Here is a 21,990-nt window from a genome sequence, read left to right as displayed (position 1 = left end):
AAGCAGTACTTTGAAAAGAGTCTCTTCTAAAAGGAGACCCCGGAGCCCGCAGAGCCGAACCCGCGGAGGCTCCGCACCCCGGGCCGGGCCCCGCCATGGCGGGCACTGGGGACCTGCGGGGCCTTTCCCTCTGCGGCTGTCCCCGCCTGCCCGTGGGGCTGGTAGCGGCGCGGGAAGCAGCCGGGGCGAGGGGAAAGTGTCAGCAAAGGCTTTGCTAAAGCAGCATCCGCCGGGTTTAGCTTTGGGATTTATCCACGGCCGTTCTCCAGCTCGCTGCGCTTCGCCGTCAGGCAGCGCCCGGGCCGCCCCGCCGGGTACGGTGGCCGGGAAGGGGCGGCGGGCCCGTCATGGCGGCGGCGGTGGTGGCGGCGGGCCGGGTTTGTGCCCGCGGGGCGCTCCGGGCGGCCTGGAGAGGTGACGGGGCGGCGCCGGGGAACGGGGGAGCCTCTGCGGGGAGGGCAGCGATCACCGGCCCGGGGGGAGGCGACGGGGTTCACTACAGGGCAGGGGGAGCGCGCTGAGGGCGCGTCCCTGTGCACATCCGTGTGGATGTCCGTATATCCCTGTACACATCTGTATCCATGTCCAGACGTGCCTGTGCCCTGTGCAGTGTCCCTGCTGCCTTCCCATGGGTGTGAGGTGTGAGAACAGCCCCCGGTGCCTCCCCCATCCCGGGTTTTACCGTAGGGATCACTGGGGGATCAGGGAAGTTGAGGTGTTGCAGACTTTCCTCATCCTCACATGTGCCTTTGGAAACCTGGATAAATCACCCATCAGAGGAGCTTCTCTGCCTTAAGATGATAGAGATGATGGAGACAATATAAATATTAAATTTATAATTTAAGATTATAAAGCCATGGTTTGCTTTATAATTCAAGTTATTATTTTCTTTCTACCTTTCTCCTCATCGTGAACATTTTTATTCAATAGGAATCCAAGGGGGGGTTTTTTCTCTCTTAATTTTTCCTTTAATTTTCTGATTTTTAATCCTCTTCAGTCACTTTTCAGAACTCAGATGTATTATTTTTCCCCCCATTATTTTCCCAGTACATACAACTGTATTATTTATTTTCCCTCAAGGGTGAAAGTATACTTGGAAAGAAGGGAAAACACCTTTATTTTCACAGTCCTCTAGAAACTTTCTTGTCTTTCTTTCTTAAAGTAGTTAATGAATTTCAGGTTTCTGTTCATCCTCAGGGCGATCTGTAATGAGGTGATGCCAGACTCTGATTAAAGCCTGAACATTAAGAGGGGCTTGAGAACAGGCTGGTGGAGTTTCTGTAGTGGAGGGAAACATTTTCACAGTTTAGTCACAAGAATATCCTTTAAAAAACTGAACCATTTCTTGCAAGTAAACTAGGAAAAAGAAAAGGCTGCAGCTTCTTACTATAACTTCTTAACTAACTTACTTCTTAATAATTTATTAAAATCCCTCTAATGTGCTTGAAGACTTCTTGTCTCCTTCTCTCGGTGACATTTTCTGTTGCAGTGTTTTCCCTCCCACATTCTGCTTTGCACTTCCAGACAAAAGGCTCAAGTCTGATTCCCTTTGAAGATCACTTGTGAAATTCCCAGAAAACACGGTTTTAAGGAAGGAAAAGTGCTGTCTCTAAACACCTGTGTGTCTTTGCTCCCAGGGTTTGCTCCTGTGGCAGTGGAAGGGAGCTGCAGCTCCTACTCCAGCCTGGCATGGGCTTTCCAGACACGCTGCTCCCTCTCTGCCCCCTGGACTGGCACAGTGGAGCAGTGCAGGAAAAGCAGTTTCTTCAATACAGGTGAGGCTTGAGCTGGATAAAAATTGTTAACTGTAACAAACAGGAGAGGAGGAGGAAATAATGTTCTGGAGAAATACGGTCATGAAGGAAAATCTGTGTATACTGAGGTTTTTTGTGTCTGCTGGGGTTACAGTGGCAGTGCAGGTGTTGACAAAATCAGTTTGTCATCTTTTAACAGCAGACAAGGGTTTGTTTTATGTCACAGTGGATCTGTCATTGGCTGGGAGGAGGAAGCAGCCTCTCCTCTTCCCCTTTTTTCTCCTCTTTTCCCTCCTTCCTAGGCCTTTATTGAGAGTATAAATTGTGTGTTTGTCTCCTAAATTATTTTTGAGCCCTAAGGCACAATGTGCTGTTCAAGCTGGTGATGCCTCAAAAGTGAAATTACTGAAATGAAAGAAGATGTCACACAAAAACTGCCTTTGACAATCCTGCAGATTGTCTGGTGCAGTGTTCCCCTCCAGTCCTGAAAGGAATTTCACCCATGCTTTCCATAACTGTTTAAATTCACAGTCAGGACTGTGAACTGACATAACTGAGGAGGGTTTTTTTACCTGCTTTGTGGTTCCTTATCCTGTCCTGTAGGGGAAGAGAAGAAATGGTAAGGATACAATCTCTGGCAGAGATAACTGCAGCAATTAGAGAGAAAATTGATTGTTTATAATCCGTAGAATTTAAGAGCTCTGCAGAATCAGGCTGTCAGAACTGGTGCTCTCTTCCTATTCTCAACATCTGGGTGACAGAATACAGAATTCTCCTTCAAACAAAGAAATTTGTTTTCTTTACCTCTGCTAAAGAAAAGGCCTTAAACATTCAGCCTGCTCATCTTACCCAGTAAATTTTGACCATTGACTGATTCCAAATACTTGAGGGTGGAGAGGTCTCCAAAGATTTGGGAAAGGCTGCAGTGTGAGCTGCAGACTGTGCATGGAAAAGGCTTTCTAAGGATGCCACCTGCAGGAGAAACTCGTTTAGGCAAGCAGCAGCAAGATAAGAATGTGTAAGAAGCCACCCTCTGTTGTTATTTTGTTTATCTGAAATTAAACCTGTAGCACCACAAGTGATTGCAGTGTGATTAGGATTTGTAGGTGAGGTTATTTCCTTAATTAGGCTTGTGTTCATACTCACAAGCTGTGGATGAGCTCTGTTTTACCAGGAGCTTTTCCAGGTGTCTGCTTAAATGACTGAATTAAAAATATTTGCTGGGATGGCATCCTTGTTGTTCAGTAAAATTTTATATATTTAGGTAAACTACCTAAAACTGTTGACTCTATTTAATAAGATGGAAAAATGAAAATGTACCTCCTTTATGTATTAAGCAGAGACAGCAGCCATGAGATTCAGAAGACTCAGGATTTTGTATTTCAAAGCATTTTGTATTTTCAAATTATTCTAAGAGCACTCTCTCTTACAGAAATAAAAAGCAAAACCTTCAGAATTCAGATGAAGTGGGTACAAGCAGTACAAATCACTCAGTATAAATCACTGCAGTTGCTTCAGAAGTGGCAGCATTTAAAATGCAGATATGACCATTTTGTGTGGAATAGTTGTCAAGTGAAATGTCAGCCAAATGACAAGGCTTTGTGACTGGGAAAGGTGACTGGAGTTTTCTCTCTTGTTAGTGAATGTTTAATTATCTTCCATCATTCCTTGGGTAATATTACTGTGCTCTTGTTGGTAGGGTCATCTATACCTTCAACAGAACTGTTATTTTTAATAGTTTGACTGGTGTAAATAGGATGGATTCATTTAAATGGGAGGAATTGCAATTCTCTCTGATCCTTACCCAGATACTTCTCTCCTGCAACTCTGACACAAAAACATATACAGAGGTTTATTCTTGTCCTGTGATGTAGTTCAGTGAGTTTTTAATGAAATAATGTGAAATTATCTTCTTTTTCCAGGCTTATTTTTTCCCCTTTCCACCCTCCTGACCATAGGGTTTTGTTGTCTTATGTGAGTTTTCTTTGGGCTAAAATGTTCATTTTGACAGCCCAATTTAAATGGATTTAAATTATTTTTAGATTAATTTAAATAAATTACAGAGCTGCCTCTTGTCATTATCAGTAGTACCATAAGAGGAGTTTTGATGTTTCAGCATTAAGGATGTAAAGTTACATCTGTACAACTGCTTTTTTAATTTATTTTTTCCTTTTACAAAGGAGTTATCTGTATGTCGAAAAATAGTTGGTTAATTGCTTTTAGTCAAAAGAAAGGGGACTGAATGCTTTATAGTTAATTGTACCTGGAAAGGCATTCTGGTGAGTTTTAAGTTGATTTGGGTATTTTTACAGTATTTTTGATGGTTTTACTGTATTACTTTTCAAAGGCATTTAGCCTCTGATTTTCATTTTGTTCTGAGGAACTGAACCAAGCCAAAGGTGTTTGTTTAATTTGCAAACCTCACTGAAATTTCTCTTCTCCATTTCCATCTGGTGACACTGAGGCATGATAGTTACTATAAATAAAAAAAAAAAATGAAAGCTTTAATAATCAAAGCAACCTTCAAAAAATAATAGCACTTACAACAACACATACCAGCTACATTTAAGGTCCTTGGTTTTTCATAAAATGTTATAAAGGAAAAATTAAATAGAATTTCTCAGATGCTGGGACTGTAGCTGGATTTATTCAGGGTTTGAATTGAGGCTGGCAATCAACTTGACAATCCCACATCTACAACTTCTGCTGACATTGTGCCAAATTGTCAGCTTTAGAAAATGGGAAATTCTGATCTGAGCTTTAGAAAATATGTATTTCTGATCTGAGTGCACTGTGGAAATTGCTCAAGGTTTGGAGGTAAGAGGAGTTATTCCCTGTGGCAGTGCAGCAGTGTGAATGCATCTTCTAGAGTGTTTTCCAAGTCTGGGATTTTGTTGTGTTACCAGTTTGCAAGTTTTGTTTCTGGATTTTGATGAAAATGCCCCAAACTTTCTCACTTGATCTTGGGGGAAGAAAAAATTAGACTACAGATATCTTCTTTTTCTGCCAACAAATTTGCAGACCCACCTATTCAAAAATTGTATTCCATCCACATAATTGGACCTGTTGAAATTTTAAACAATTTTAATAACACTGAGGTGAACACACTGATTTTGATGAGTGTGCCATGGAATCCCACATGTTAAAAGTAATCCCTCTGGTCTTAGTGTGCCATTGTTCCATTTTTCTCTCATTGCCAAATCTCTTTGGAGAAGGAATGGGGTTGAAATATCATACCTTGTAAAGTTTCATCTGTTAATAAAAGAGTGTAATCCAGGCTGAATTTTGAATGTGAGTGCTTGAAAAGACCTTTCTGAGTTCCTTAAGGGTAATACAGCTCCACAAGTGTGGTGGTGTTAATGGACAGCGGAAAGAAGCAAGTTAATTAAAACAGGTTCTTTAGTCTTTTAATTATGTCAATATTAATGTCTGTACCTCTGCTGCTGTGCTGCCATGAGCCAAACCTTAGGGAGAGGTTACTTGTGTCTGAAAGAAGTGAGCCTACTTAGCTGTTTTACAGAATTGATTCTTTTTTCTCCTTTTACTCCCTTCAGTGTTTCAACTTGCTGCTCTTTGTCTTTCTCTGTATGCTCAGCAAGCTGTGAACTCATCTTGCAGGAGACAAAGAAATCTGATTTTAATCTCAGTTAATGAGTATCTAGGATACTGATTTTTGATGGGGCTTTCAATACTTGTGGTTTGAGGTGTGGCCTAATATTCACCTGATAAATACCTGTCTCTGTTGCTGATATTCAGGGATAATAGAAAAAGACACGACCCCAGATCCTTTCCAGAATATTGCAAATACCTTTTGTATAGATTAAGTGAAGTGGAGTGATGTCACACAGACTTACTGTTGGAGGTTGTTAGTGATCAGCTTGAGTAAAGCATGCTTGAGTGGATAGTGGATCTTTTTCTAGTCAATAAAATAAAATAAAATAAAATCTTACAGATGACACTTTCCCCCCCACTCAGTAGTTCTGTGATTTTGGGTAACTGACTAAAAATTGTGTAGTGGCTTTTCTATCTGCTGCTATTTTAGCTCTTGAGGAATGCATGTTATTTTACAAAGACAAAATAAATTAAGCCCATAAATCTCAAAGATACTGCATATCTGCTGTAGTGCCTTCATTGCAGAATATCCCTACAAGTGTGGAAGCAGAATTCAGGACATTTCTCCTGCCTGTGTGTGTGCTCACTGATCACCTTGGTGCTTTGCTGCCGAGTCAGATTGACCTTTCTCACCCACAGATGTTTTATTTTCTCTCGTGGTGTGTTGTGTGTGTCTGTCATCAGCAATGTCCCCATCATTGTAATCTTTCCTGCTGACAGCCCATCCCTTTCACATCCCATTCTTGTCACTTCCTCTTAAAGTCAGCGTGGTACCTCCATCCTATAAAGAACTCGGCAGCCTGCAGGCTTCTGATGTGTTCCATTAAATGCAGCTGCTTTCCAGACACATGATGGGATTATTATGGACTGATGAGATGAGCTGCACTTTGGGACCAAATGTAGTGTTTTCATCTGGCTCTCGTTTTGTCAGAATTTGTGCAGTGCTTGAGGCCAAAGCTTGATTTGACCTGACCTGTTCTTCATGGATCTGTTGGCATTGAATGTTCTCCTTCGGTGCAGGACAATGTCTTTGCTCTATGCCCTTTGCTCTTTTCCTATACTGGAATTAAAGTGAGCTGTGTGTATATTTGGAGTGCAGCTCAAAGTGTAGATTTTTTAAATTTTTTTTGGCATCTATTACCAGCTCCAGGGCTGCTCCTTTCTTTTAACTGCTTGTTGCTGCCCCTCTGTAGCTGTGATGACCCTTTGTGATGTCACCCGAACTGCAGATCCAGCTTAAAAATAGCCTTGCAAAGAAAAATGGAAGTACCTTTATTGTGATTCCATGTTTCCAGGCTAGTAGGATTATAATTTTTTAATTGCTAGTTACTCAGTGTTTTTTGAATAAGCTGAGGAGCTTAACAGGATTGATGATCAGCCTTCCAATTAATGAACAGCCCCAGAGTTGACTTAGCATGAATTTACTGAAAAACTCATTACCTACTTAACTTTGCTTTTTTTATTTTTCCCCTGAAAAAAATTGAAGTAAGAACAATTGTTGTTGTTGTTGGTTTTGGTGGGGGCTATTTTGTTTTTGAGTTTTTTTCCCCCACATATTTAGCTCCCAGCTACATTCATTGGTGTGTTATAATCAGCTGGAAGGTTTTCAGTGGCTGACAGTTTGGTTTTAAGGCAGAGGGATGCTGGGCTGCATTAGGAATTGTGTCATTTTAGGGACAATCATGACATGCAGAATGACACAGTATCAAGTTTTCAGAAGGCTTCTCTTTATTATGGCCCCATGCTGTCTTCTGTATAGTTTTTACAAACCCTGAGGATAACTTCTAACTGATTAACAGCTTTCTTGTTAATTATTCTATTTGTTAGTAAAAGACATTTTACTTGTCTATCAAATCTATCCTTGGATTGTTTACATGTTTTCTTTACTGATTCTCGTGGGACAAATCCCTTGTTATTACAGATGTGTTTATTTTTCACCTTCAGAACAGATTATTGTGTTAAAGGAACTTCTCATTTTTAAACAGCTTCATATGGGAACTTACTTTTTGTGTTTTGTGGCTTTTAAAGCAGGATATTTTTAGGGGTGATTCAAGTTGACTGTCATTGATCAATGTCCTTGGATAAGTGCTTCAAGGTATTGCTGCTCTGAGTCCCTAATGAATGATTTTCTTTTTGTGACCTGGAAATTAATATTGTACTGGTGACTTGTTAGGAATATTTGTCTTTAAATCCACTTTAAAAAAACTTGTAAAAACCCTGCACTTGGCTGTGTGCCTCTCTCAATGCAGGAATCAGGAGCAGAGGCACCAAATCCATATGCACAGGGTAGGAAATTACTTTCTTGGCAGGGCAGTAATGCTACAATTTAAATTCCAGCAAAGCGAAGATCAAGCAGGTTTCAAATTTGGGGTTATTTTTTGTTCAGCTTCAGTTTCCAGTGTAAGCTGTACTTGAATATAACTAAAGGAAGTTGGTTTTCTTTTTTTCTATTTCAGTGACAGCTGATCAGCTCTGGAAAGGAGCTTTGGCAGAGTCTGGCGTGGGAGTAAAGAAAGGAAGAGGAAAGAAAAGGAAGAAAAAGTTAAGGAAGAATCTCAATAGAGGCCAGGAGATTGGTGAAGGTAGATTCACAAATACAAAGCTGAAGACATGTCTTGATATATTTCTTGCTTTCACAAGTGGACAAATTTCTTTTCCTGTCTGTGATGTCAGAACTGCTAGAGATATTTTTGTCTTTAAACAAAAAAAAGTCTTGATCCAATTATTTTATATACATATAATTTTTATCTATATAATAATATATATATAGTTTTTAAAATTTATACATATATAATTTTATTTATATAATGTTGGTTTTGCTTTTTCAGATATAAATTCTGCATCATAGAATACATGTAAAATATGTGAAAATTTTCCATTTTGTTGCATTTTTCCTGAGTGCAGAGTTGCAGTCCTAACAAGGAGCAAAACATAATTTTTCCTCTGTTGTTTTTAAGGACGTTCTGGTTTCCTCTGGCCTGGTCTCAATGCTCCTGTGCTGCAAACTGGGAAAGTGCAGGAAGTTTCCCAGCGAAAAAAAGAAGAACGAGAGAGAATTCAGACTGAAATCATTCAGCAGAGAGATACATTGGAGAGGAGAAAGAAAATAAAAATCAAGAGAGAGGGAGGATGGAGTGGAAAGAGTTGGGGAGGGATCCTTCTGGATCCTCCTGACCCTGGTCCTAATGGAGGTAAAAAAACCAATTTTCTCCTTCTTCTCCCTCAGCCTTTCTCAGGGGGCTTGGAGAAAGGGAGATCCAGACTTATTTCTGTGATTGAAAATTTGGTTTGTGTTTTGTTCAGAAAGTACAGCAGGTTCTGCTAACAGCAGTGAAATTTGTTAAAACTCTGCTGAATTTCCTGTAGCTGTCAGACTGTTCTGTTACATTATAGACTCTGATTTTATGTGGAATTACAGAATAATATGTTATTTTACAGGAGTCTTGAAGGATAGAAACGTTTTTCTCTGTCCAGCATCAATTGTCTTGAGTATGAAATACAGTCATTCTTACAGGATCCTGTGGGATAAATCAATCTTTTTTAAAATTCTAGTTGAAATAATGAAATGAGGTTAAAGATTATGTAGTTTGAATGTAGCTTTTGGAAGAGGCTGCAATAAATAATTATCATAATAGCTATAAAAGTTATTTTTTTATTTCCTAAGTAGTTCAGTCTAGTGAAACTAGAGCTCTTATATGTACAGCAGAGAGGTGACTTTTTTAAAGTGCTGTTATTTAGACTATTTATTTATCTTTATTTGTACTAGAGATTCTAGAGTAGCTTTAACATTTAGAAGCCTAATCTTTTTTAACTAATTAAACATGAAAAAGCCTTGTCAGCTCCTGTTGGGCTGAGTTTTTACTGTGAAACTTTGGTTATTGACATCTTTCTGTACATGTTTATAGTGAGAGGAGCTAAGAAACACAGGTGGTATTTTCCAGCACTGTTTGCATTTCATTTTGTTACCCTAAGAGCAAATATTCCCTGGAAGGCAGGGGTGTGACAATGGACTTGGCTGACTGTCACTGCATCTGTCAGTGTGAAAATGGGAGATTTGAGGGAATAATTGTTCCAATTTCCCCCTAAATCAGTGGTGGAGCGTGGAGCAAGTGGAGAAAGTTCCATGGTTCCACACTCTGAACAAAAGACTGTGTGGAGTTTATAACTAAAACTTTTAGTTTTGAACTAAAAGAAGTGGCAGCTGTTGTAAACAGTGTTTATGCATTTGTGAGCTTTACCTTCTGGTGTTTTCCTTGGGGTTTTTTTGCTTTTGGCTGGTACTACTAATGAGGATTACTTGCATTAAAGTTGGCTGTGTGGAGCCTGTTCTAGTCAGATCAAGTCCTGCCAAAAAGAGGAAAGGGCACTGCAATCAAAATGAGAGAGTGAAGCTGTCAGCTTGTGTGAGAAATGTGTTGGAGAAAAAGCAGTTTCTGGTTAGCATGCACTGATTTCCTTTAAATCTGCTAAAAATGTCAGGGATCTTCAGGGCCCCCACAGTTCTTTCAGCATCTTTTTTGTTCTGAGGATTAATGATTTTGCAGGGGAATTGGGATATTCACTGCATGCAAAGCAATGTCAAGGTGATGGGAAGAACAGACCTGAAGCTGCCAAACCCAGTGAATCCTTTTGGCCTGAGACTGGATTCCCTGGTGTCACTTACTGTGCCAGCTAGGAGGAGGGAAAGGACAGTATTTTTCACTTAAAAATCAAATTATTTCTCTCCCAAGTGTTTCTTTAGCAACTGAAGAGCCTCAGAGGGAGCCGGCTGGGATTCACATCCTTAGTGTGAGCTGGGAATCTGCTTGGTGCAGACTGCCAGATCTCTAAACTGCTCAGAAACATGTTTATAAACATCTCGGAGGTTGTGTGTAAACAATAATCCAATGTTTGGTGCAGGACTGAGGCCCCAGTTCTACACCATTACACACTTTTAATCTTTCCTCCAGTAACTACACCAAATGAAGGTTTTCTATGTTATACTGAAATGGGTAAGCTGGAAAAGCAAGAGGTTGTAAGGACTATGGCTATCTGAAGTCTTTATGTATTGTTTTGCTTCATGCTCCCCCTCCCCTTTCTGGATTTTCACAAAAGTGTGGATTAAAAACCACTTGCAGTTTCATAGAATCAAGGACTAGGTTGAGTTGGAAGAGACTTTTTACAGGTCATCTAGTCCAACCCCCAAATTTCTTTGAATCCTTGTTCATTGTATGGTAAAAGCTTCAGAGTATTGTGAAAAATACTGGTTAATACTTTAGTCATAATGGAAGTGACCCATCTGGGGGTTTTAATGATTTGCAGCTTTTACTCTGCAGAGATGAAATTTGAGGTTTATTTGCAGCTTTAGAGCAGTATTTAGGGAAGAAGGCAGCTTTTACTGCTGCTTCAGATTATTATCTTACCTTTTCTACTCCGTGCTGAGACTGCTTTATAAATTACAGCTCCAGAGAAGTTGTGCCCTCCTTAATTTGTGGGGGGGTGTGCTGACAGACAAGTCCCACAGGGAAATCTCACACCCTGCTTTTCTCCCAACAGAAACCTATGAAGATTTTGAAACAAGAGTCATCGAGGTAAGCATTGCAAACCTTTCCAGGGACTTTGAAGAATTATCACTGCTTCATATTGACCTTGCAATTATTTAATAAGTCTTTGCTAAGTCAGTATTATAGGAATAGGAATTTGTCTGGTTTTCTGTTTCTGTATGACACCTTCAGGCACAACCTGTGAGAAAGTGGATTACTTTGTCACTTCAGTGGAGAGAGAAGGGCTGTGGGAAACAATTTCCTGACAAAATAGCCTGATTCACAGCAGCTCCTTGGCTGGAAGTTAAAAGAATAATCAGGCGAGTCAGGAGCTGAGCTGCCTGACAGCTCCACTGCAGAAAAGCATTTGAGGCTCCTCTCCTCTCCTGATAAACGTGCAAATTCCTTGTCCTTGATTGTCTTCCTGCTTTTTGCTGAGATGACCATCAGTTGGAATTCTGTCCAGAGGCTTGAGTGTTTCCTAGAGAAACCCAAATCTTTGCTTGTGGCAGTGGGATTTATTATCTCCTGAGACATGAAAAACAGTGATGCTGTATTGTAATCTCAAAAGTCATGAATTGGTTTCTATATATATATTTTTTTAATCCTGCAGAGAGGAAAGATATAAACTGGTTTAGATATCTGCTGTGAAAAGGATAAAAAAGCAATGGATATAAATAAAAAACAAGGTAAATTTAGACCTAAAGAATGACTTGCAAATGGGAATTTGAATACTAGAATGGATTTGGTGTATATGCAATGTCTGTCTTTGGAGCTTTTTAAAAACAGGTTAAATAATCTGTCAGAAGGGATGGGGAGCCAAAATCTGTGATTTGTTCACCCATTTTCTTATCTCAGTGGGGTTTTGGAGTGGATTGGGCCACACCATGGGCTTTGATACAGCAAAGGCAGTTTGGAGCACTTGGCCTGAGTCTATGTTTGAAGGCCATCTGTAAAAACTGACTTTCGCAGGAACTGTTCATCACAGAAGTGATTTTTCTTCCCAAGCCCTGCAGCTGGCAGTGCCTGAACTGCAGAGCAGAGTGTTGTTGTGCTGCTGTGCCCTGTCACAGCTGACTCTCCCTTTGGATGCTGCAGGAGGGGACTCTGCCGTTCCGTGCTGGCAGAATTATTTACAAACAGCAAAGCTGAGGGGCTCTGCACTGGTTCCATGTGCCACAGAAATCTCTCTCAAGGCTGGGTTATATTTGAGTAATAAAAAAGCTTTCCAGAAGCAGGCTGGGGCTCTGCTGCTGCATGAGATTGCCACAGATGAGAACTGAGAAATTGGAATGCTTTTGCAGAAAAAATAGCAGCAAAAATTCTTTGTTCCAAATCAGCAGCGAGCTGAAGATAATTGAGTCTTACAATTTCCTGATAACAAGCATGAGTTTTGAAATAAATAGATCATTTTAGCATTCCTGGCTTAAATAGGTGAGAGACATGCTGCTATTTCTGGATGTGTTTTCCATTATCTTTTCCTTCACAACAGTACAGGAGATGAAAATGATGTTTGCTGGGAAGTTGTGATTAAAATAATGTTTGCTGGGAGGTTGTGCTTCACAGCAAGAACCTCAGAGCCATTTTTAAAGGGCTGCCTGATGAACAATAATAGGCCCTTTCTGTTGTGATTATGCCACTGAAAAGGCTTTGCTGAAAAAAAAGAGAGAAATTGCTTATTAAACTGTTTTCTTATAATGTAGAAACAGAAAAGCTGTAATTTGATTTCTCCTGGCTGAAAAATAGAGTGTAGACAAGCTCAGATTTTCATGTCAGCTAGAACTGAAGTTGTCATAGAGAACTTGGGTTAACTGTTTCTTACTTTCCCTGCTAGCCTAAGGCACATTTTCTGTTCTGCTCTTATGTTAGAGATAAGAACAACCTCTTTAAATAGAACTGATGGTAATGCTTAACTGGTGTCTAACAAAATATAATCACAGTGCTCATTAAAATCCATTATTATTTTCACTGGAAAATAATATTTTCATGTGTCATCATCTCTCAGATGAATTTTTCTTTTATTTTTATCCAAATTGAACATGCTAACATAGCAAAAAATAAAAAATAGCCTACATGACATCCTGTGCTGTAACAGTAATTGCCTTGTAGTGCAATTAAAATTGGAAAGTGAGACCTTGTGTTCAGCAGGGCCTGAAGGCGCAGAACATGAGCTTAGTGATGGGGAACTTTCTAAAGGAGAAGATAAAATTATAAATAATGCCCTTTGCAAAAGACACATCTTAAAAGGGTTTTATCCAACAGTGAAATTGCCTCCTGCCAGTTGTGAAAACTGTGATTTTCACTTACTGATTTGTTTGTGCTTTTTTTGTTCCCATTGCCTGTTTCTGGGGAAGGCAACTTGAAGAATTTTGTGACCCACTTTAGGAGGGTCAGAGTAACCTTTGCAGTGTCAGAACAGCTCTGATTTTGGGTATGGTACTATCATACCCAATGTTTTAAATAAATGTTAAATATTAAATATTTAAATAATGTTTTAAATAAACGAAAACACTCAGAGGTTTGTGTGTCCAACTCCAACCCTGTCAGAAGTGCTTTTCTTTCAGCACTGCACCCTGCTCTCATTTTATCTCATGAAGAGATAAAATTTGGAGAAGTACTGGGAGAAGTATTGGATTTTGACCCTTCTTCTAGCCAAGTGCAACAGCTGAAGGCGTCATAACCTTTAGCAGCCTGTCTTTGAGTGTAACTTATTCCCACATTGTCAATTCTCCTCTTAATAAATGTTTGAAGTGGTTTCATTTTGGTTTGGAGGTGCTGCTCTTCCCTCAGTTCTAGGAAGAAAGCTGAGTTTTCAGAATTTCACCACTGGATGGTGGATACGAGGAGGCAATTTAATTAATTTGAGCAGTTAATTTGAGGTACGCTGTAATTTAGGTTGAGCATGTGTTGCATCTGCTTTCAGAATTTCAAAACCAGTTTAATTTGAGTGGCAAGCTGCTAAAGGAGTGGTTGTGCCTTGGTTTCAGTCACTTTTCAGAGGCTGTGCTGGTTTAAGAGTGGCACAGAAGCTCCTTGAGTGTGTCTTTATTGCCACATCCTGGAAAGGGAGAGGAATAATCCATGAGTGGTTTTCTACAAACATCACATCCTTTATTTTTGACATGCTGGCTCTATTTTTGTCCAGGTACCTACTGAGATTGGCAACAGAAGATAAAAGTGTGTGCAAAGCAAAAATAGTATTCTCTTGATACTCCTGGGGAGATGACTATGCCTCACTCTCTTTTCTTCCATTATTATTTTGCATTTTCTTTAAATAGCCCTTTTCCACAGGCACTTTCATCTTATGGGGTGTGGTTTTCGTAGCTTGTTCTTGTCAGCAGTGAGTTTGAAGAAAGAAAAATAGCTTGAAATAAGCAATTGGCAAGGCTGGTATTTCTTCCAAGTGCTCTCTAGAGTGTATGGGCATTAATTAAATATTATGTGAATTAATTCAGTATTATTCAAATTAATTCAATATTATTAAATACTGAGTTAACCAGAAGCTTTATTTTAATGAAAGCAAGGTGAAATTTTGGAAACCCTGACCATAATCTGTACCTAGTGAAGGCACTAGAATTTTGAGGGGGGGTTGTTGGTTTTGGGTTGCTTTTTTTTGTTGTTGTTTGGATTTCTTATGGTGAATTTTAGTAAGAATTTTTAAATCACAACCAAGTATTTTCTAATAATCTGCTTTCAGATGTGTCGCACTATAACCTGAGTAGCTGAAGAATTACATGTAGGGAAAAGGATTTTTATTTTATACTTCATATGTAATTTATGTATTACATACAGCATATAAACTCTGTCTGTATTTAAATCAACATTTAGTTCAATATGTAAACAAAAGCGAGGGAACTAGGATAGATGGACAGAGGATCTCAGATTGTTGTCCCAAAATTGGGTTCTCTCAGTGTGCAAGAGGCCAATGCACACACAGTTGAGCTGTGTGATTTATTTATAGTTCTGCTCCAACAGGGCTGCTGTGGGTAAAGCTGGCACACTGAAAGCCAAAAATACAAACTTATTTATGCAGTTTGATTATTTACAGTTCTGCATCATGAATCTACATCACTGCTTGGCTGTCTCACCTGAATTTAAGGGTGCAGCACACCCCAAATTCCTGTGTGGTGTTAGGGGTAGCCTCAGCCTCAGAGGTGTGGTTTTCACTCCAAAATGAGCCAAGTGCCCCAAAGGACAAAATCTGAAGTATTTCTAAACCCCAGCAGTCCAAAGCTGGTTTGGACTGACATGTAACCAGTCTGCTCCCCTTATCTGATCATTTTAGTGACCTTTTGGGATATTCTGCATTCCCTGGGTCAAGTTGTCCCTCCCTGTTCCCACAACAGGCTCTCCCTCCCGCCTTACATCTGTCCCTTGTCCACTCTGGGATATGTTAGACCCTCTAAGGTGAGGGGCTGTAAAGCAGTGACTTCTATAGAATCATGGAATATTCTGACCTTCCCCTCTCTTGAATGGAATCTCTGCAATGGCCCTGCCCTCTGCAGCAGGCAGGTAGATTTCAATCCTATATTTTAATTCATGTAAGGTAACACCAGACTTTGAGCAATTTCTGAGAGTGCTTCTAAAGGAGGTTAAAATATGAGGGGGGCACTTCAATATTGGTGTCACTTTCTCAATATTGGTGTCACTTCCTCAATATTAGTATTATTTCCATTTTTTCCCATCTTTTTTTCTCAGACTCACACATAAAGCTGGCAGCATCAGAGCATTATCTGTTGTGCAGCTGAACACAACATTTTACTTTCATGAAAGTGCACTGAGGTAACTTTTTCCTCAGAGTGTGGATTTTTAACAAACTCTGTGTATTTAATGCCTTGAAGGCTGTGTCCCACTGGAGATGCAGTGACAAAGACAGTGCAGATATTTCAAGTATATCCTACAGCCCTCTAACACCTATTTTTGGCAAACCTGACTCTTTAAAAATATATTAAAAAAAAAAAAAAGGAAAAACAAAACCCAACCCGTATGGACTATTTTCAATAATAAGCAGCTCTGTGCTGTGTTTTTCTTCAGGTGAGAAATGTGTTTTGCATGAAGGCCAAGGAAGGCAGGAAGAAATCAGTGCGTGCTTTGGTGGCTGTTGGTAATGGCAAAGGGGCTGCAGGTAAATAAATTTATTGTCTGTACAAGGTAACATCTGCTGGTATTTTGTGGGAGCTTTAAAAGGTTCATGGTCACGCAGAGTGTTTTGCTGGACTTTGCTGATGTGAAAGATTCAAGGCCTCCTGTGTGTTCCTCCAGCTGAATTTTGCTCACACTTGAGAGTGGAGGAAAATTTATAAAGAGGGGAAAAAAACTCTGAATAAACTCTTCTTGCCTCTTCTTTGGAAAGCTTCTTCATGGAACATGTTATCACTGTAATCCAGATGTCCTAAATGATGGAACTGAAGTTCTCCCAGGCTTTTTTTCTTCATTCCCTTCTTTATTTTTAAACAGGGTGGACTGTTTCTTTTGTCTGAAGCAGTCACCACTCCTCATTTGTTTGAAACAAAGTTTGGTCAAACACACAAAAACAGCTTAAGCCTGAATGTTTTTTTGCTTTGACCACAAGCAGTTGACATCCAGCTGTTGGATGTCCGTAACTCCTAAACTGTTTGTGATTTTTCTCTGAACCACTTCTGAGTATGATCTGTGCAGTGGAAATTGAAATGCTGAATGTGACTGTGAAGTTCTTTGTTTTTTTTCCCCCACTTCTTTTGCTGAAGATCATCTGCATCATCTGTGTCCCAGCAATAAAATGCTTCTCTCTGTCTTGCAGGTTTTGCCATAGGGAAGGCAGGTGACAGGACAAATGCTTTAAGGAAGGTATATTGGATGATTTTTTTTTTTTTTTTTTTGCTTGATGACAATTACAATTAATTCATACCTACTCTCATTATTTCTTAATAATCAGTATAATTTGTAGTCTTTGCAAAGAAATAAGTGTATGTGTTTGTCTGTCTTGATAATCGTGGAATGATTTAGGTTAAAAAAGCCCTTTAAGAGGATCCTTTGAGATGATTTTCATGGAGTTTAGATGTGGCAAATCTGTTCTCCTAAGTTGTTTTTTTCTCTCTTTTTTTTTTTTAAATCTAATTAACTGAATAATGGTAAATTGCAAATGCTTAAGAATTCAAGGAGAAAAATGTTTTCTGCTCTTATTCTCTAGGCAAAGAACAAAGCAATAAGCTCCTTACACTTCATAGACCTGTATCAGAACCACACAAGTGAGTATTATTATTCCAATATGAGCACTGAATATGCCAGCAAGGACTGGTTGCAGCTACTTGCAAAGCATAAAAAAATAAATAAAGTTTTCCTGATCTGATGCATTGGATTACAATTCTTGACATCCTGGTCTAGTTGAAGCTTTCCCTGCTCTTTGTGGAGGGGTTGGACCTTTAAAAGGTCCCTTCCAGCCCAAACAGTTCCATAATTCTGTGCTTAAAATTTGGATATTTAATGCAGAGCATTTCAGGCTCTTAACAGCAAGGTTAGATATGTTTTTCTTTGCACTGAACTCTTGTGCCTTTGCCCTTTCTGTGTCAGAGGAGGTGATTCCCTGGGACTCTTTCCATGTGTCAGCCTGATGTTTCCTGGGAGTTTTATGTTAGTGCTCTGTATGCAAAATCCAAGAGTGCTGATGCCTATGGGGAAATCTTACGTCAGAAACTAGATTAATAAAAAAAATATTTTAAAAATGCAATTAAATTGTATTATGGGAGCTCAGTTCAAAGCTTACTGAGGCTCACTGGAGGCACACCTACCTGTTTTTCAATAGTAATATAGTGTTCACAGGTATTTCAACTTTCATAATCTATTCCAGCAATTTACCTAGACTAATCCTCCTCTTTAAAGAGGTCAGGGGAGAGGAAAACCAACTTTACAGTTCAGAAAAAGAAAGGTTCTAGCTAAAGCTTTTCTAGAAAGAATAATTCATCTGTAATGCCTTTTTTTCCTCCTCTCTCTAGTTTACCATGACATTTCTGTGAAATTTAAAAGGACAAAAATCCGCATGAAGAAACAAAACAAAGGTAATTAAAGGAGTTTAAATTTTGAAGTTTTAATAATTATTACTGGTATTACTATATTGACTATTGACTGGTGTTACTATTACTAGTATTATAACTGGTATTTATTTGATGAACTTGAACCTATGTAGTGTCTAGTCTACCATGTTTTAAATGTTGAAAATGATCATTTTTCTTTATGAATATTTACTGTTGCTGACATGGCTTTGCTGTTGCAAGTTGGGATTTGTCCCTTTTACGACTGTGGGAGCTCTCTGATTCTTCCTAAGTGTAATTCCTTCAGTTGTGAATTACCAGGGTGTGGACCCTGCTCCTGCTCCAGCCTCTGCTGGGTTTGTGCAGAGCTGTAAATTCTTACAGCCCTCCCACTCCAGGTCTCCCTTTCTTTACAGCCTTGGTGGTTGTAAAGTCAGTTTGATCTTCCTGGAAGTGGCACCTGAGGCTCGTCAGTTAGGGGTGTGGTTTTTTTCTTTTCCTTGTCTCTTAGGGTTTTTTTTCAGATCTGTGTCTGTATGCTTTGTTTCTGGTTTCCCCTTTCTCCCTCAGTTTCCTGACTGACAAGGTCTGCAGTCAGATAACCTCACCAGAAGGAACATTCTGGCCCTTTCCTGCAGCTTTCCAGCCATTTGGTCCCCAGGATGAATTTCTTTTCTGTGTCCTTTACCCAGCAGCAACAAGACTATCCTGCAGTTCTTAAAGATCATTAGAGCTAAGCCATGTGAACCAAACCTTTCTGGAGCAAAAGCAGACTCTTAAAAAAAATAACTCCTCCATTAAAAACTGGCAAGTCTAAGAAACCATTTGCAATTAATGCCAGTGCAGTACAGTCATGCATTGGAGCTGACAAAATCTCCATCTCTGTGGTGGAGATGGATGCAGAGACACACAAACCTGTGTTTGTTTGTGGATTTTGAAATGTGTTTATACCTCCTTCATTCTGCCACTAAAATTATGACAAAATTTAACTCATTCCAATTGCTGAGCAAGGAAAAGGGAAGTGATGCCTGAAGCCATTTTTAACTTCTAATGTGTTCTAACAAAAATAACAAAGAAGAGCTCTCAGTGCTCTCTTCTGAGTAAGTTGTGTGCTTAAAAATAATCCCACAATGCTCATTTATGTGTTTCTTTTTCCCCCAGGGTATGGTCTGCACTGCCACCGAGCCATTATCACCATGTGCAGGTTAATTGGAATTAAGGACATGTATGCCAAGGTCACTGGATCTAAAAACTTGATTAACATCACCAGGGCTCTCTTCAGAGGCTTGACCCTCCAGGTGGGTGCACTCCCAGTCCCCCTCAGCTGTGGGGAGAGAAGGGGGTGGGTATTGTTATAATTTGTGGGCAAACAGTTCCTATTCCAGGCTTCAAATGGAGTCATGTTACAAACAGCAACAAAATCAGCAACAGGGAGAATTCCTAAGCGGTTTTATGGAGTTGTGCAGTCAGGAGCAGCTGTCACCTGTAAACATCTTACTCTGTAAAATCTGAGTGTTACCAAAACACCTTGTAGGCAAGGGAGAGGTGCAGTTAAAAATAATGTTACATTTGTATCTTTATGTCAGCTGATGCCACAGGCACTTCGCTGTTGTCAAAGCAAAATTTAAATCCACACAAAGACAGGAAAATGTTTCTGCATGGTGCTAACATGCCAAAATGAGCAGGATGTGTCTTTCCAGAAGTTCCTCTGGGATGACATTGCAGGGCTAATTAGTCTCTCTGAGGTCTGGCTAATCTGAATTTTTACCCAGCAAGATAAGCCTGACAAGTAATTTCATATACACAGCTGTCGTTGTAGGACACGAAAGAAAGATGAAAGACTCCAAATATTTCAGAAGGCAAAGAGCATAGAAAAAAAGTTTTATTGCTTAATTCTTACTACCTTTTATAAGGTGTTCCCATACAGACTTAACATGGTTGGTGAATAGGAGCGACACCTCTCTAATGCCATTGGTTAAACCAGAGAAACAGCAAAACACCACCTGGAGAAAGATTGCTTTGAGAAAGGAGAGTTATTTGCCGAGATTGTTTTGAGAAGAAGCTTTCTTGAGAGATTCTTTCCTTGGGAAAAAGTTAGCAGCTGCTAGCAGGCTAAAGTCTTTCAGACCCAGAAATATCAGCCCCACAGATAAGCGTTTATTAGGAAATTACTTTTGGGGTTTTTTCCCCCTGCCCCACATCCCATGTAGCTTTTGCCCTGAAGTGAAGCCACGCTGTGCATCACTGCTTTGGTTTTGTTTTCCCTGTGCTATTCCCAGGAGACTCACCAGCAGCTGGCAGACCAGAAGAGTCTCTACGTGGTGGAATTTCGGGAGGAGCAGGGCCCTCTGCCCATCGTGGTGGCCCTGCCCCAGGGCAGGGTCAGGGAGGAGCCCGAGCCTGAGCCTGACGTTCCAGACACAAAGCTGGAGTGGAGGGAGGTGAAGGAAGCCCAGGGAATGCTGAAATCCCCCTGGGCAAGTGTCAGGAGGGCAGCGTGCTGACAGCTCCTGTGATCCAGCTCCAAGCCTGCCCCAGCACAGGGTGGCTGGGCTTGAGGTTATGGGGAGGGCAGCACGAGCTCTCCTGTGCCATCCATGTACTGCTGCCATCCAGGAGCACTGTCTGCTTCCCCAGAATTCCCCTGAGCACTGTCCCAGTGGGAATGTTCAGATGGGAGCACTCAGTGGATGTCTTTGGCTCCAAGCATGCGTTTAGTCCATTCCAGAGGATGGTTTGCAACAAAGAGTTCCCACATTTCTTTCACAAGCTCTTGGGAAACTGTTGAAAATACAAGATTGTGAAAGCAATAAAGAATCACCAGAGTGGGTTTAGTTTGGGTTTGTTTGGGTCCTTTTATTTATTTTTTGGGGTTTTTGGCAAAATGCTGGTGCGTGGGAGATGCTGAAGCAAGCAGCAGCAGTGGGAGTTGATGTGTGCACCCTCTGCACCTTCTGCCTCACTGCTGAGGCTCAGGGGTTAAATTCTGTGCCTGTCATGGCATTTCCCCAAATGCCACAAGATGCTTGGGCCACCTCTTTTGTTTATGTGGGAGAAAACACCTTAGAAATCCTTCAAGACCAGCCTTGGGAATTTACATTTAGAGTTGTGATGTTAAAGACATTGAGGAGCAATGTGTTACACTGATTTCAATGCAGGTTTCTAAACACAGCAGTTGTGTATATGCAGACAGGCAGGGTGAATTTAATTGAGTTTTATCTCACACTTGCAATGAAAATTCTAATTCCAAGGCCATGCCTGCTCAGCAGTGGGATGAAGGGTTTTTTTTTCCTATTTTCCAGCTCAAAATATACCTTCAGTAGGGGTTGCTAGCTGTTCAGGTTGCAAAGTTTCTTTAATACAGCACATCAAGCTGCTGCTGGGGAATGTGTGCTGGCACTCAGCTGGCATCTCTGGGCTTAGGTCCCTACATAAAATTAATCTTTTGTGGCTTTACTGTTCCCACAGGAACAGTATTAACTCTTCCTGTGGGAACAGTTTTATTACCAACAACAGCAGTAATATTAACAGTATTTGTTCATATTAACATGGGGGTTTGTGTAGATGTTTTACCCAGCACACAGATTGCTCATTGCTCACAGACAGGCTATAAAATGAGGAATTCCTGCATTTTCCATGGAGCTGCCCAGAATTTTCTATTAAAAATCAAATTCTTCTCCTGCAATCCAGGAGAAGATGGAAGTTCTCCTCACTCATTGCATTGCTGGAGGCAAGGTATTCAACATGCAAATATTTGAAGAACAGTTAACATGGTGGTTAAACCACTTAGTTAAGCAAGAGCAACCGAGATTACAATCTGTGCAGAGTTAATGAATATGTCTGCAATCTTGTTTTTAATAGGAACTGAGGCTTTGTCTGCCTTCCAGTGCACAGATTGGTTTAACTGGCATGTAATTGCTGCTCTCTAGAGCAGCTGCCTGCAGCCTTCCTTGTCCTGCTGAGGAAGCTGGAGAAGAGCACAGATGAGAATTCCACTTAAACAACCAGATGAAAGCTGGTGGTGGCTGCACAATAGGCCCAATGTTTCAGCAGTGTGAATGGGACTTGTAAATGCTCTGGGAAAAAAAAAAACCA

General features: G+C 40.3%; 1 protein-coding gene across 1 annotated transcript; it reads left to right on the top strand.

Annotated features, from left to right (window-relative positions):
- The first annotated feature begins 330 nt into the window (after positions 1 to 330).
- On the top strand, positions 331 to 20,729 carry MRPS5 (mitochondrial ribosomal protein S5). Its single transcript, XM_083856826.1, has 11 exons — positions 331 to 414; positions 1,638 to 1,775; positions 7,823 to 7,948; positions 8,324 to 8,557; positions 10,902 to 10,936; positions 15,923 to 16,013; positions 16,668 to 16,714; positions 17,058 to 17,115; positions 17,860 to 17,922; positions 19,057 to 19,193; positions 20,175 to 20,729. Exons 1-11 carry the CDS (start codon positions 348 to 350, stop codon positions 20,397 to 20,399), a joined length of 1,221 nt encoding a protein of 406 aa, XP_083712952.1. The 5' UTR covers positions 331 to 347; the 3' UTR covers positions 20,400 to 20,729.
- Positions 20,730 to 21,990: the final 1,261 nt, after the last annotated feature.

Source organism: Zosterops lateralis, assembly GCF_965231275.1.
Source record: "Zosterops lateralis genome assembly, chromosome: 3".
Classification (NCBI taxonomy): Eukaryota; Metazoa; Chordata; class Aves; order Passeriformes; family Zosteropidae; genus Zosterops; species Zosterops lateralis.
The sequence above is the reverse complement of the archived record's forward strand: the minus strand, read 5'-3'. Positions and strand labels throughout refer to the sequence as shown.